We start from the raw sequence: 13,084 nt of genomic DNA on the forward strand, positions 1-13,084 counted from the left end.
GGCTTAATGCTGTTGTAATTGCACCAATCAGCATTTCTCTTTTGGGAAGTATTATTTAATCCTCACATGATGTTCATATTTGACACAGGCCAAGAACTGCCTCATGAGAAGTGTCTATACCGAATTTGGAGCTACAAATCTATGTATAAAAAGGATATCTGACATTAACAAACTGATGATTACATGTGATCACTTCCATGATATTTTACTATTTCACTGTTCTGAGATTCCCACATGAGCCTTGCAAGAGCAGCAGGTGCCTGCTTCTGCAGGAACCCGGGCAAATGTGGTGGGAACACAGACAGTTCTTCGGTTGGTTTAAGAACCTCCCTGAACTCTGTCACCAATATTCCATACAAATACAAATAAATGTGGTATGTGCAGTTTCACAGGTTCAAGAAGTCTTAAAAGCACCACTTTTTGTGATTTGACCCACACTGGTGGATCTAAAATCCTTCTAAACAGATGTGGGATAAATATGACACAGAGTATATAATTATAATAAATATACTGATGCAAGAATTGGATGTATTTTAGTGTATTTTTACTGCTGTGAAATGTCAAAATGGGTCAGCTATAACCAAAACAGTGTGTAGGTTAAGGATATGACACAAGTATCAAAAATCATCTCTGTGGTTATTGAAACTTAACATGCATTAAAGGCAGACACAATATCACAGTGCTGCAAAGCAGGGGAGCTTATTTGTTTTCTGAGGTAAAATTCCCATTTGTTTTTCAAAGACAGCCCCTCACACCTCACAGTTTGATTGACATAAAACTCTCCTGGCTGACATCAACTTCTTTATTTAAGTATTGCACTAAAATGCCTGAATCCTAATGGCAGTAGCCTGTATACATAAAATGTAAGCTGAAAAGTTAATGGAGTCTGACAAAGTGCATTGCAGTAGCTAACCTGAAATTTTCTGAACTTACAAACAGGCAGAATCTGATGGTTACTGAGAAAATTCAGCTTATGGATATTCAGCTTAGTTTAACCTTGACTGACTGATGGAATGTGAATCTCTGGAGATGCCTGTGCTTTCAGAAGTCTGTAGTTATTTTTCAAAGACAGCTTCAAAATTAATATTCTTTGATAAGGGCTAAAATATCAAACAATCTAAGCCAAATACCAGACTTACCACCATACTGCTACGGCACCTTATATAAAATGCTTCTGGGCCGACTGTGACTGTTAGGAAAAGCCGTCTACTGGCAACTGGAACCTGGCTGTGAACGTTGTAATGCATGTTTAATAATGAAGCGGTTGTGGGTAAGAGAGAACATGGTGTGATTCAAGAATACAATGAAAAGCTGAGAGCAGAAAGGTCAGAAGAGGGGAGAAAAAGAATTCGGTCTGATTTCTTATTCATCATCTTTCTTGTATCGTTACTCATAAACTGATTTCCTTAATTAAAGCTTTAGGTTGCGTTTTGTTGTTTAATCACCAAAATCATTCAACCACAGCTGGCAGTTTTTTCTTTCTTCTTTTTTTAATGTTTTAGGCTCACTTTCAGCGAGAGACAACTGGCAAAACAAATGAAGAAGGAGGAAAGAGGGAAAAAAAGAGAAGAAAAAAGGGCAAGGTCACCAAGAGATGCTGAGCTGATGTGGAAAAAAGAGGAGGAGAGCGAAAAGCAAGAAGGTGGGGAGGGAAATGAAGCCTGGTGCTCTGCAGGCTGTGATCAATAGTGATTGCAAGCCCTACAACCTCACTAAACCACTGCGACAAAGACTACGGAAAAGCAGAATGCATGTGTGTGCGTCCATCCTAGTGTGTGAGAGTGGCTTGTGTGTGTAAGACTGCCTTTTCATTGACTCAAAGCAGAGTTTTGTGGCCAGACGGTTTCATGCCAGTTCACCGGACTCTCGTACTAAAAGGGAGGCAGTGGGTCCCAGCACCGGCTCAGCACCCTCGCTGATCCCATCAAATATTTATACTCACACTCTGCTGGAATGGCTGAAATACAATTAGAGTAGCCTGTGTGTGTCTGTGTGTGTGCACTTTTAGAGTTTGCAGCAGCGTAGATATGTGTGAGAGGCAACTATTGTCTGAAGAATCGTGAAGGAAATAATTACCATCCTAAAAATGAAAGCTGCAATAATTTATATTTTCTACATGAAAACAAGAACAGGTGAAATGGTTTTTAAACCTCTGCTAGCTTACTGTTTTTACATTTACTATTTGGTTTTGTGTTCTTTTCAGCCCAAATTGCAGTGATAGCTAAATGGATCTGCAGTACAGTACAGTTTGGGTATGGTACAGTTTGCAACTGTCCCATCACACACTGTATACCGAGCGCCAACATACAGACAGACAAAGCTAATGACTAGCTAGCAAGTAAAGAAATTCAGACACGTAGCTAGAAATAGTCCACCAGTTTCAAAAGCTAAAACGTAATTAGACATACTAACATAATTTTAAATATAAGGATTATGTTTGATACTTGGATTAAATCCTTTGCAGCTAATGACTGCCTGAAGTTTTGAACCCATGGAAATCACCTAATGCTGCTTTTCCTCCACTGAGATGATCTGCCTATTTTTTTTTTTTTACTACAGCCGCATTCAGTTGCTGCTTGTTTGTGGGTCTCTCTGCCTTCGGTTTTGTCTTCAGTAACTCAAAAGCATGCTCTATTGGGTTAAGATCAGGTACCTGAATTGACCATTGCAAAACATTCCATTTCTTTACTTGGAGAAACTCTTGGTTTGCTTTTGCAGTGTTGTTTGGCTCATTATCCATTTGCACTATGAAGCTCCAGCAGATAAGTTTTACAGCATTTGGCTGAATCAAATCTGAGCAGAGAGCATAGGCCTGTACACTTCACAATTCATCCTGCTACTTCTTTCAACAATCACATTATCAATAAACACTAGTGATCAGGTTCCACTGGTGACTAGTGTTTATTAATGTTATAGCACGGGCATGTATGGCAGCCGTACATGCCCATGCCAGAACATTGCCTCCACCATGTTTGACATGTGTCAGATCATGAACTCCTCTTTTTTTCTTCTCTGTACTTACTCTTCGCATTACTACTCTTGATCTTGCTCCATTTTATTTATTTATTTATTTTCTGCATCTCTTTGGACCTCATATTGAGAGTTCCAGTGAAAAGCTACCAAATGCAGGCCCAGACAGTGCATTACCTATTCATTTTGGAAATGCTAACACCATTGTTGTCTGTGTATTTTATAACACAGCAACTTTTACAGGAGGTTCCAGTCCAACTGTGGTTCAGAAATGTAAGGCTGAATTCTGGGGTTATTGTTTTTGAGGTAACAGCTCTTACAAAGCTAAGATATACCCATAGACCCTCGAGTTATGAACCATAACCACCACTCTTCTTATCTTATTTTATGCCAAAGAACTCAGCAGGAAATACACAATACTCTGGAAAGGGCCACAGGCTGAAACAGATTACTTCATTTAAAGCTTCAGACACTCAAAGTACCCGTTACAAGGAACAAAAATCAGGGGTATATAGATGCGGCATATGCATGCTGTGTTAAACTTAAAAGGGGCATATTATGGCAGCCTAAAATAATTACTTAAAATATCCATATCTGGGTGTTCTCAATTTCCAGAAAGGAGCTTGGTGGATTTCTCCTATGCATTGCTAAAATCACAATATTTCAACTGCATTTTGCTGATAACAAATTTGCTGTGCCCTTTCCTGAATAATATACAGTAACAGGACAGGATATCATGTGACATTATGTGTTCAGGTCCATATATGCAAATGGGCTGCATGTTAATACCGGGTATAAGTAACCACAAAGGATGAGATTAAATAGTGTCAAATCAAGAGGATTACTACACTATGCAGTTCTGCAACAAAACAGGTTGAGGATGGCATTTCTAGATGTTAAAGCTTAATTCCACAGGGCCAAACTATCTTCCATGTAAAGCCTTTAATTCCACTGAGTCTTCTTGTCTCAACTGCTCTACACGATGGTAATCACTGTAAAGCATCTCTCTAACGCTCTCCATCTTTATCTCACTTTTTTCATCTGTCTCTCCATCTGTCACTCGGTCTCTATATCTCTGTCTCATGGCTGTTTTCACCCAGCTTCCTTCTAGCACTCTCTTGCAACACTCGCTCTTGCTCTCTCAGTTCAATTCAATTTTACACACTTAATCTGCATGCATGTTACGTGAGTGAAATTGTCAACGCCTCTAAATGCAACCTGAACTCATCTCTCTCATTTGCTGGCCCCTCTCTCTTCCTCTCTCTCGATTGCTGTTGCTTGCTGCTTTCCATCTCTCAGTGCATGGTGTCATGCAGCATTAAAAAAAAAAAAAAAAAAAAACATGATGAAAAGTCTCCTCATCTGTTTGCCAGGGAGGACAAACTGGGATGTGAGCAGAACTTTTAACATGCGAATAGTAAATCACTTTCCTCCACTAAGCCTGTTTGTGAGACAAGCTTTGACACGTGCTGTAACAAAGCCAACAAGAGGCTGGAAGTTAAATCTTTTCTCTATGGGGGGGAAAAAAAGACATATCCAACAACTGCCGGGAGTCAGATCAGGCAGAGACGCTCAGTCTACAACATCGTGAATTATAATAGGTTCATCTTGAGAAACTTTCATTAATGGAGAATTACATTCACAGTTAGATAATGTTTCAGCTTTTGTAAATCCTAAAGATGATTAGCAAGGGGGAATTTTTGTTTCAGTTCTAGCAGTGAAGTTTGGAGGATGTTGACATATTTCTCACATTTTTTTTCCCTCTTTTAGGAGAGAGTGCTACCTGTATAGAATGTAAAGGAGGCAGGACCCATAAGACCCACTGGTCGCTGTGAATTCTACAGGCCACTGCAGGTTTATTGCGTGCTATATTCTTACATAGTTGAATCAAAGATCACACGGAGCTGTCATTTCATTTCTCACATACAGCTTCTTCGGGTACTGGTGAGAAAGGTTTAGGGCTACAGTGTATGTCAGAAACAGTTTAAGAGCTTATCATTAACATGTCACAAAGCCAAATGTACATGTTAACATGATACAACACGTGTGCATGTGTGGTAGGAGCACAACTTTCGTGGGGAAGAAAAAAACAACTTTGTTAAAGTTAAGACTCTCGCTCCTTTAATTTAGATAGAAATTACTACAAAATAACATTCTGGATTTGACTCAGATTTAAGATGGCTACGTAGTTGCAGGCTTGCTTCTAAAGAGAGGTTGCTTAGAATGATAACAACTGGTTATCATTATATATAATATACATTATATATATTATATATTATACATTATATATATTTATATGAGACAAGTCTCATATAAATCTGGGTGAAATATACACTCATCAGAATGAAAGTTTTCACAGGACTCTCTGCAGTCCAGTGGAAAAACTAAGTACAGCCATACTGCTTCCACTATAATTAAGAGGGTAAGAAGCAGCCAGGTTTTGCTTCACAGGAGTGCATTTCAGAGGAAATTCACACCAAGGTCAGACTGTGTAATACTCAACCTAATAGCTTAATCTCAGACTCTGCGGGCCTCGGTTAGCATGTTAAATGTGAAAGTTCATGACAGAACAATTAGAAAAAGTATGAGCGAGTATGGCTTGTTTGGAAGGATTACCAGAAGAAAGCCTCTTCTCTTTAACAAGAACATGGCAGCACAGCTTAGGTTTGCAAAGTTGCATCTGGAACAAACCACAAGACATCTGGAGCAATGTCCTTTGGACAGACAAAATCACAGTGGAGATGTCTGTGTAGATTCTCAGTCATCCAGGTCATAGTAGTCTCTGGAGCTTGAAAAAGGCGACTGGACTTCTTTTTGTTTTTTGAAGACGTTTCACCTCTCATCCGAAAGGCTTCTTCAGTTCTCAACCAAATGGTGGAGAGACCCAGGTATTTAAACCCCTGTGGGCGTAGTCCCCTGGAGGTGGTTATGACCCTCTATTGATCATGTGCGTGAACACATGTGCCCAGGTGTGAAGGGGGCGTGGGTCATATTTAATCAGTGGTTTCAGTTGAAACCAATTTAGGACTCCGCTCCATTGTTTCCTGTGGCCTATTGAGGTCACTGGAACAAAGGTGTGAATGGGGGTTGAGACGTCTGGGAAGGGAGCTCAGGACAGCACTGTAAGCGGGGGAAAGTTGGTGATGTAATCCACCTCCTCTGTTCAATGATGGTTGTTCACAGTGGACATAGATGGCTTCTTTCACTCCTCTTTCAAACCATCTGTTTTCCCTGTCCAAAATGTGAACATTGGCATCCTCAAAAGAGTGCCCTTTTTCCTTCAGATGCAGATGTACTGCTGAATCTTGTCCTGTCGAGGTGGCTCTTCTATGTTGTGCCATTCGTTTGTGAAGAGGCTGTTTGGTTTCACCAATGTAGAGGTCCGAGCACTCTTCACTGCACTGAACAGCATACACTACATCGCTGATCTTGTGTTTGGTGGGTTTGTCCTTGGGATGAACCAGTTTTTGTCTTAGGGTGTGACTTGGTTTGAAGTATACTGAGATGTCATGCTTGGAGAAAATTCTTCTGAGTTTCTCTGACAAGCCTGACACATATGGGATGACAATGTTGTTCCTCTTGTCCTTCCTATTCTCTGTAGTTTGTGTTTGGCCTTCATTCCTGTGCATCTTAGCTGATTTGATGAAGGCCCAGTTGGGGTAACCGCATGTTTTGAGGGCTTTCTTAATGTGTGTGTGTTCCTTATGCTTCCCTTCTGCCTTAGAGGGAACACTTTCTGCACGGTGTTGTAGGGTCCTGATCACCCCAAGTTTGTGTTCCAGAGCGTGGTGGGAGTCAAAGAGGAGATACTGGTCTGTGTGTGTGGGCTTCCGGTAAACTTCAATGTTGAGGCTTCCATCTTCCTCGATAAGCACCGCACAGTCCAGGAATGGTAACTTGTTATCTCTGGTGTCCTCCCTGGTAAAACGTATGTATTTATCCACTGAGTTGATGTGACGAGTGAAGGCTTCTACTTCCTGGGTTTTGATTTTGACCCAAGTGTCATCTACATATCTGTACCAGTGGCTAGGTGCCATCCCTTTGAAAGAACCAAGAGCTTTACTTTCCACTTCCTCCATGTAAAGGTTGGCTACAATGGGAGACACTGGGGAGGCCATGGCACATCCATGCTTCTGTCTGTAGAATCCATCATTGTATTTAAAATATGTTGTGGTAAGGCAGAGATCTAAAAGTGCACAAATCTGATCTGGGGTGAAGCTGGTTCTGTTCAGTAAGGAATCGTCTTCCTGTAGTCGTCTTCTGACGGTCTCCACTGCCTCAGTTGTGGGTATGCAAGTGAAAAGTGAAACCACATCAAAGGACACCATGGTTTCATCTGGATCCAGTACATGATCAATAGAGGGTCATAACCACCTCCAGGGGACTACGCCCACAGGGGTTTAAATACCTGGGTCTCTCCACCATTTGGTTGAGAACTGAAGAAGCCTTTCGGATGAGAGGTGAAACGTCTTCAAGAAACAAAAAGAAGTCCAGTCGCCTTTTTCAAGCTCCAGAGATCACAGTGGAGATGTTTGTTTATAATGCACAGCACCACATTTGGATAAACCCAAACTCACCATATCAGCACAAATAACTCATACCAACTGTCAAGCATGAGCACGGTGGTGGAGGCGTGATGATTTGGGCTTATTTTGTAACCACAGGACCTGGGTACCTTGCAGTCACTGAGTCGGCCATGAACTCCTCTGTATACCAAAGTATTCTAGAGTCAAATGTGAGGCCATCTGTCTGACAGATACAGATGGTGCAACAATTATAAAAAAGAACAGTTGAAAAAAAATAAATAAATAAAGAGAATCAAAGTGTTGCAATGGCCCAATCAAAGTCCAGACTTCAATCTGACTGAAAGGCGGGACCTTATTGGAGCTGTGCATAAATGAATGTCAGCCAACCTCAATGATACAACACTGTTCAGAAAAGTGGGCCAAAATTCCTCCACAACGATGTGAGCGACTGGTAAAGTCATAGAGAAAATGATTGCTGCTATAAATGGTTCCACAAGCCACTTAATTTTTCTGAGGACTGTATGCCATTGTATTTTGGATGGATGTTATAAGCTTATTTACACTGACAGTGCATGGTATGTTTTTCTTATGTTGTTGAAACTATAGCAACTGGGTAATTACAGTCTGTGTGATCAAAGTTCACTTTGACCCTGCAGACTTTCCACATTAGGGAATATTCTATTATTTTTTTCTAAATTTGTATTTGCAGCTTATTTTATTCTACATGTTCTATTTAGTGTTTTCACTACACTGCAGTGCTGAACTTCTTGTTTCTGAAATGTGCTGTACAGTTTATATGTCATCCAAACATTTTAATTTCCAAGGCTGGGAGACAGATTGACACACTGTTAAACCTGATACTGTGATCTGCTTCAATATGTGAGCCCTGAGGGATTCACTCTAATTATCTAGATTTTACTTAAGATCAAAGGGAGACAGCAACATGTGGTTGCCTCCTCTCACTCATCCTCCAACCCTCTCTGTGATTTCATGCTGACATTCTAGTCCATCACCACCACCTCCTTGTCTCCCCCTCATCAATCCATCCATCCTGTTCCCACCCTTCCTTCACTTCTTCCTTCTTCATCTCTTGCTCTCTTAAGCTTGCTTGCAGTTCTTCTACTCACTTTCCACACCTCACCTCCATCTGTCAACCCCCACCACCACCCGTTTCATCATTCACTAACCCTCACTCTTGCTATTGGTTATTTCCTGCCTTTCATCCTCCTTCCACTCTTTATCAGTTTTTCAAAAAGCAACCATTACATCACAAATTGGAAATAATGAGGCAATTTTAGTTTGTGTATGTTTCTACGTGAATGAGAATGAGTAGAATGACCGATACATGACTAATGCCCAGATACACCACAGTGAGAAAGAGGGGATGAAATGAAAGCTGCAGTGGATATTAGGATGGAGCCAGGAGGTGGTAGAGATAAAAAAAAAAAAGAGAAAAGGATGGTTGAAGGCGGGTTAAAAAAAAAAAAAAAAGAGTGATACCAGAAGGGAATGGGTGATGGACAAGATGGACAAAGTAGGGAGGGGTGGCAGGTAGAATAAACTGAGAGTCATGGACTGATCTATGGCAGGGCAAGGTAAGAAAAAGAGGGTGCCGCTAGAAGAGACTGACAGATTTAAGGAGATAGAAGGATGTAGAAAGTAATCTTAAACGAAATTAAGAGGCAAAGAATGAAAGGAGTATTGGCTAGAAGAGGAAACTGGAAAAGAGGCGAAGCTTGTGTCTGAATCTGAAGGCAGGCAATTAAAAGTGTAATAAAAGACAAGACAGCCTCTGGGTTGGGGAAGTAGCTGGGACTGCCAGTCATGCTGCATTATAACACTTTCACACACACACACACACACACACACACACACACACACACACACACACACACACACACACAGAGACACACACACACACACACACACACACACACACACACACACACACACACACACACACACACACACACATTACTGCCCAAAACATCAACTCAAGCTTGTGCTTCAATGTAATTTTTTTATATGGCTATGATGGAATGAAGGTATTTCAACACAGTCATATGATCTCATGTTCACAAACTAAAATAACCTCAGTGAATACATTTCAAGATACTTTTCTGTCAGATGCAACTGAGCACTCGTCATTGCCTAACATGTCTACATTTACTTTATTCTCTGAAGCACTCATACTTGAATTCTAGCTTATTTCTTACTTACAATTATAAGCAGGATGAAGTAGATGAAGTTATAGAAAGAATGGGCATCCATCACATAGTACATGATCTCCACCCAGCCCTCCAGAGTGATCACCTACAATCAGAAGAACATTTGACAGTACCTGTTAAAAGAAGGGTTTTTGATTCTTGGAAACGTGCATTTGAGGAAAGTTAAATGTAGGACTGACCCATAACCCTCAGTAAAATGAAATTTTAATTAATATTACTCCTGCTCAGACACATATTTTACCAAGGAGGCATATTATCTCTCTGATCGTCTGTCAGAGCTACTAATGCATGTAAGTATATTGATGTGATGCTCTGAAGGTTTTCTTAGTTACTTCTGTTGCTATCTACTGTCATTGAAAAGAGTTGTATGTTTTTGTTAACACTATATAATTATTTTCCATCCATCCTCTTCTGCCTATCCAGCTTAGTTGCTGGGGTGCACTCCAGCTGCAACACAGTGGGAGGCAGGATACACCCTGGACAGGTTACCAGTCTGTCACAGGGAGAACCCACACAGAAAGCTCCTGGCCTGGATTTGAACCCAGGACCAAATAATTAAAGCTAAACACTGCTCAAAAAAAATTAAAGGAATACTTTGATAACACATTAGATATCAATGGTAAAAAAGTCAAGCTGGATATTGATACTGATATGGACTGGGTGATCTGATAGGAATGAAAGAATGTCACATCGTTTGATGGAAATGAAAATTATCAACCTCCTGACCAGCGTAGGGTCTGACAGTGGGTCCAAATATTCATTGAGATACCTAATGGCAGCCAGGGTGCTGTTGCCTGTAAGAGCTCTGTGCATCCATCCATGGATATGCCTCCACAGACCATCACTGACTCAACACCAAACTGGTCGTGCTGAACGATGTTACAGGCAGCAGAACTCTAGAGGACATTTGGTCCTCAGGCCACCCTCATCAAGTCAGTTTCTGATTGTTTGGTCAGAGACATTCACTCCAGTGGCCTGCAGGAGGTCATTTTTTGGGCTCTGGCAGTGTTCATCCTGTTCCTCTTTGCACAAAGGAGGAGATACTGGTCTTGCGGATGGGTTAAGGACCTTCTACGGGCCTGGCCAGCTCTTCTGGAATCTAGCCCATGCTCTGGAGACTGTGCTGGGAGACACAGCAAACCTTCTGGCAATGGCATGTATTGATGTGCCATCCTGGAGGGGTTGGACTATCTGTGCAACCTCTGTATCCCCCAGGAATCCCCTCATGCTACCAGAAGTGACACTGACTCTGGCCAAATGCAAGACTAGTGAAAAAACAGTCAGTACTTACTGTAACTGACCAGATCAATATCAGAGAAGTTTAACTGACTTCATGCTGAACTCTGATTAAAGTGTCCCTTTGATTGTTTTCAGCAGTGTAGTTATTACTTTTATTATTAACCAGTATCAGTTACCATGAATTATAAAAAGAAAAGAAAATTAAACATCACATATTTAAAAGGTGTTTTAATTACTCGATTTGCTCATACAGCCTCAGGGTAAAAAAAAAAAAAATACTCACCTGAAAGATGACAATCCAGGCAAAGGCAATGTTGTCAAAGTTGATGGCACCTTTGTGGGGGTTGCTGTGCCCAGTATGACACCTGGTGTAGTACTGGTTCCAATTAACACAGAGCCCTGCTACACTGACGCTGCCATTGGCCAGAGGCTCAGGGCTCAGACCAAGAGACTGGCGATACAGGATGTCATCTTTGTCCAGGCAGCACGTCTTGCCTCCCTCGCGACGGGCTGGCACATCGGAGCAAGACATGATGCCATTGTCAACAGGAAGGGAGCAGATAAAAGGCCGCTCATCATCCTCATCAGCCATATAGTAAGGCCGAGGGAGACTGATTCCAGTAGCGCTAGAAGAGTTGAGGAAGGAGACGATGATTAGAGCAACATTCTAAAAACTGAATATTTTTTACAGCCTTTTTTTAAAAATGACATGTACTCTTTAAAGTTTTATTGAAAGAGGAAATCATCTGTACATCAGCTTACAGTCAGCTTACTTTGTTTACTAGTTTTAAACATCGAGTCATAATAAAAACAATATAAAAGGTGTGTCGTGAACAGGAAGAGTCTACTTCTTTTCTTGACCATTTACCAACAAAGCTTCGCAATCGAATAAGGCAGAACACGAGTCGTGATGCCAGAGAACCTGCCTAAATCAAAACTTAATGATTAATGGTGCATTTTTGCAAGTGTGTTGCATGAACTTTAAACAGAGCGACACTATTTGTCCTTTGTTGCTCTGAGGGTGACTGAAAGGATGGAGAGACAGAGTTGGAGAGAGATGATAATATTTAAAAAATTGAAAGAAATGTCACCCTGAGCAGAGAGAGAGAGCGAGAGAGAGAGGTAGGATGGCAGTGTGGAGACATTTTAACCCCAACACATCAAGCTTACGGTTAGCGGTTGTTGTGTGTCTGTGTTCCAGTGTGACGGACATTTTTCTTGATACAATCTCGATCCTGTTGTACCGGCAACAAAGGCAGCCTGAGAACAAGCTCTCTGACTTGCTGTTCACTCTAGCAAGTGGCATCTTTCACACATTGAATATGAACTTTTTCTTTTGTCCTTTTCTTGTTTCACAAAACAACAGAAGCACAAACACAGGCTGTCAAACATACTGGAGGCTTTAAAGGTGTCTAGGCACACTGAATTTTAACACTGCATTCAAAGCATGAATCAAACCCGTTAAAACAAATTCACAGCAATGTGATTATTTCATCATTTTTCAAAAAAAATTGTGCTTTGTTTTGTATTTCTTTCTGCAAAAACAATCTTTTGACTGACAAATTTACTTCCTCTTTCATTTGTGTCACCTTTTAAAGTGTGACCTTTAAAGTGGTAAAATCAATTTTAGTCAACAGGTAGGAACAGATTTTTAAATTTGGTGTGAATATTTTTAAAATATCTTTAAAAGGAAGAAAATCCACAGTGCAGTGTTTTACACACTTTCGTAACAAGCGAAAGGCTGCTGGTTTGATGCCGGGAGGAGGTACAAATCCCTTAGGGGTTGCATCAGGAAGGGCATCCAGCTTAAAAATCTACCAAATCAAATCTGTAGAGCAACCTCTTGTGAAGGGAGCAGCTGAAAGCAGCTTTAAAAAGGAAGAAACTAGAATGACCATCTTGTGCTTGTGTGCCTTCACAAACATGCATGCCTGTCCACACATACAAATATATACACAGTTTTTATTGGAGTTAAAAGAAAGGCTTTCAAGGTCTCCCTGAGTTACTGGGGATTTTTTATATTGTTAAATGTTAATTATGTTATAATAATCATACTCAGGCCATGTTACACAGTAATGCAAAAGTAGAGTAACAGGTTGTGTAACAAATCCAGGGAGTAAT

At 40.8% G+C, this 13,084-nt stretch overlaps 1 protein-coding gene across 1 annotated transcript in view; it reads right to left on the reverse strand.

Moving 5' to 3' along the window:
* Nucleotides 1-13,084, reverse strand: part of LOC115775707 (voltage-dependent T-type calcium channel subunit alpha-1I-like) — a 184,260-nt gene that overhangs the window by 86,925 nt on the left and 84,251 nt on the right. The window contains exons 6-7 of the mRNA XM_030723225.1: nt 11,247-11,589; nt 9,717-9,809 (exon numbers count right to left, since the gene is read on the reverse strand). Coding sequence (XP_030579085.1) covers nt 9,717-9,809; nt 11,247-11,589 — 436 coding nt within the window. The remainder of the gene's footprint in view (nt 1-9,716; nt 9,810-11,246; nt 11,590-13,084) is intronic.

The sequence above is a fragment of the Archocentrus centrarchus genome, chromosome 1 (assembly GCF_007364275.1).
Source record: "Archocentrus centrarchus isolate MPI-CPG fArcCen1 chromosome 1, fArcCen1, whole genome shotgun sequence".
In the NCBI taxonomy this organism is placed as follows: Eukaryota; Metazoa; Chordata; class Actinopteri; order Cichliformes; family Cichlidae; genus Archocentrus; species Archocentrus centrarchus.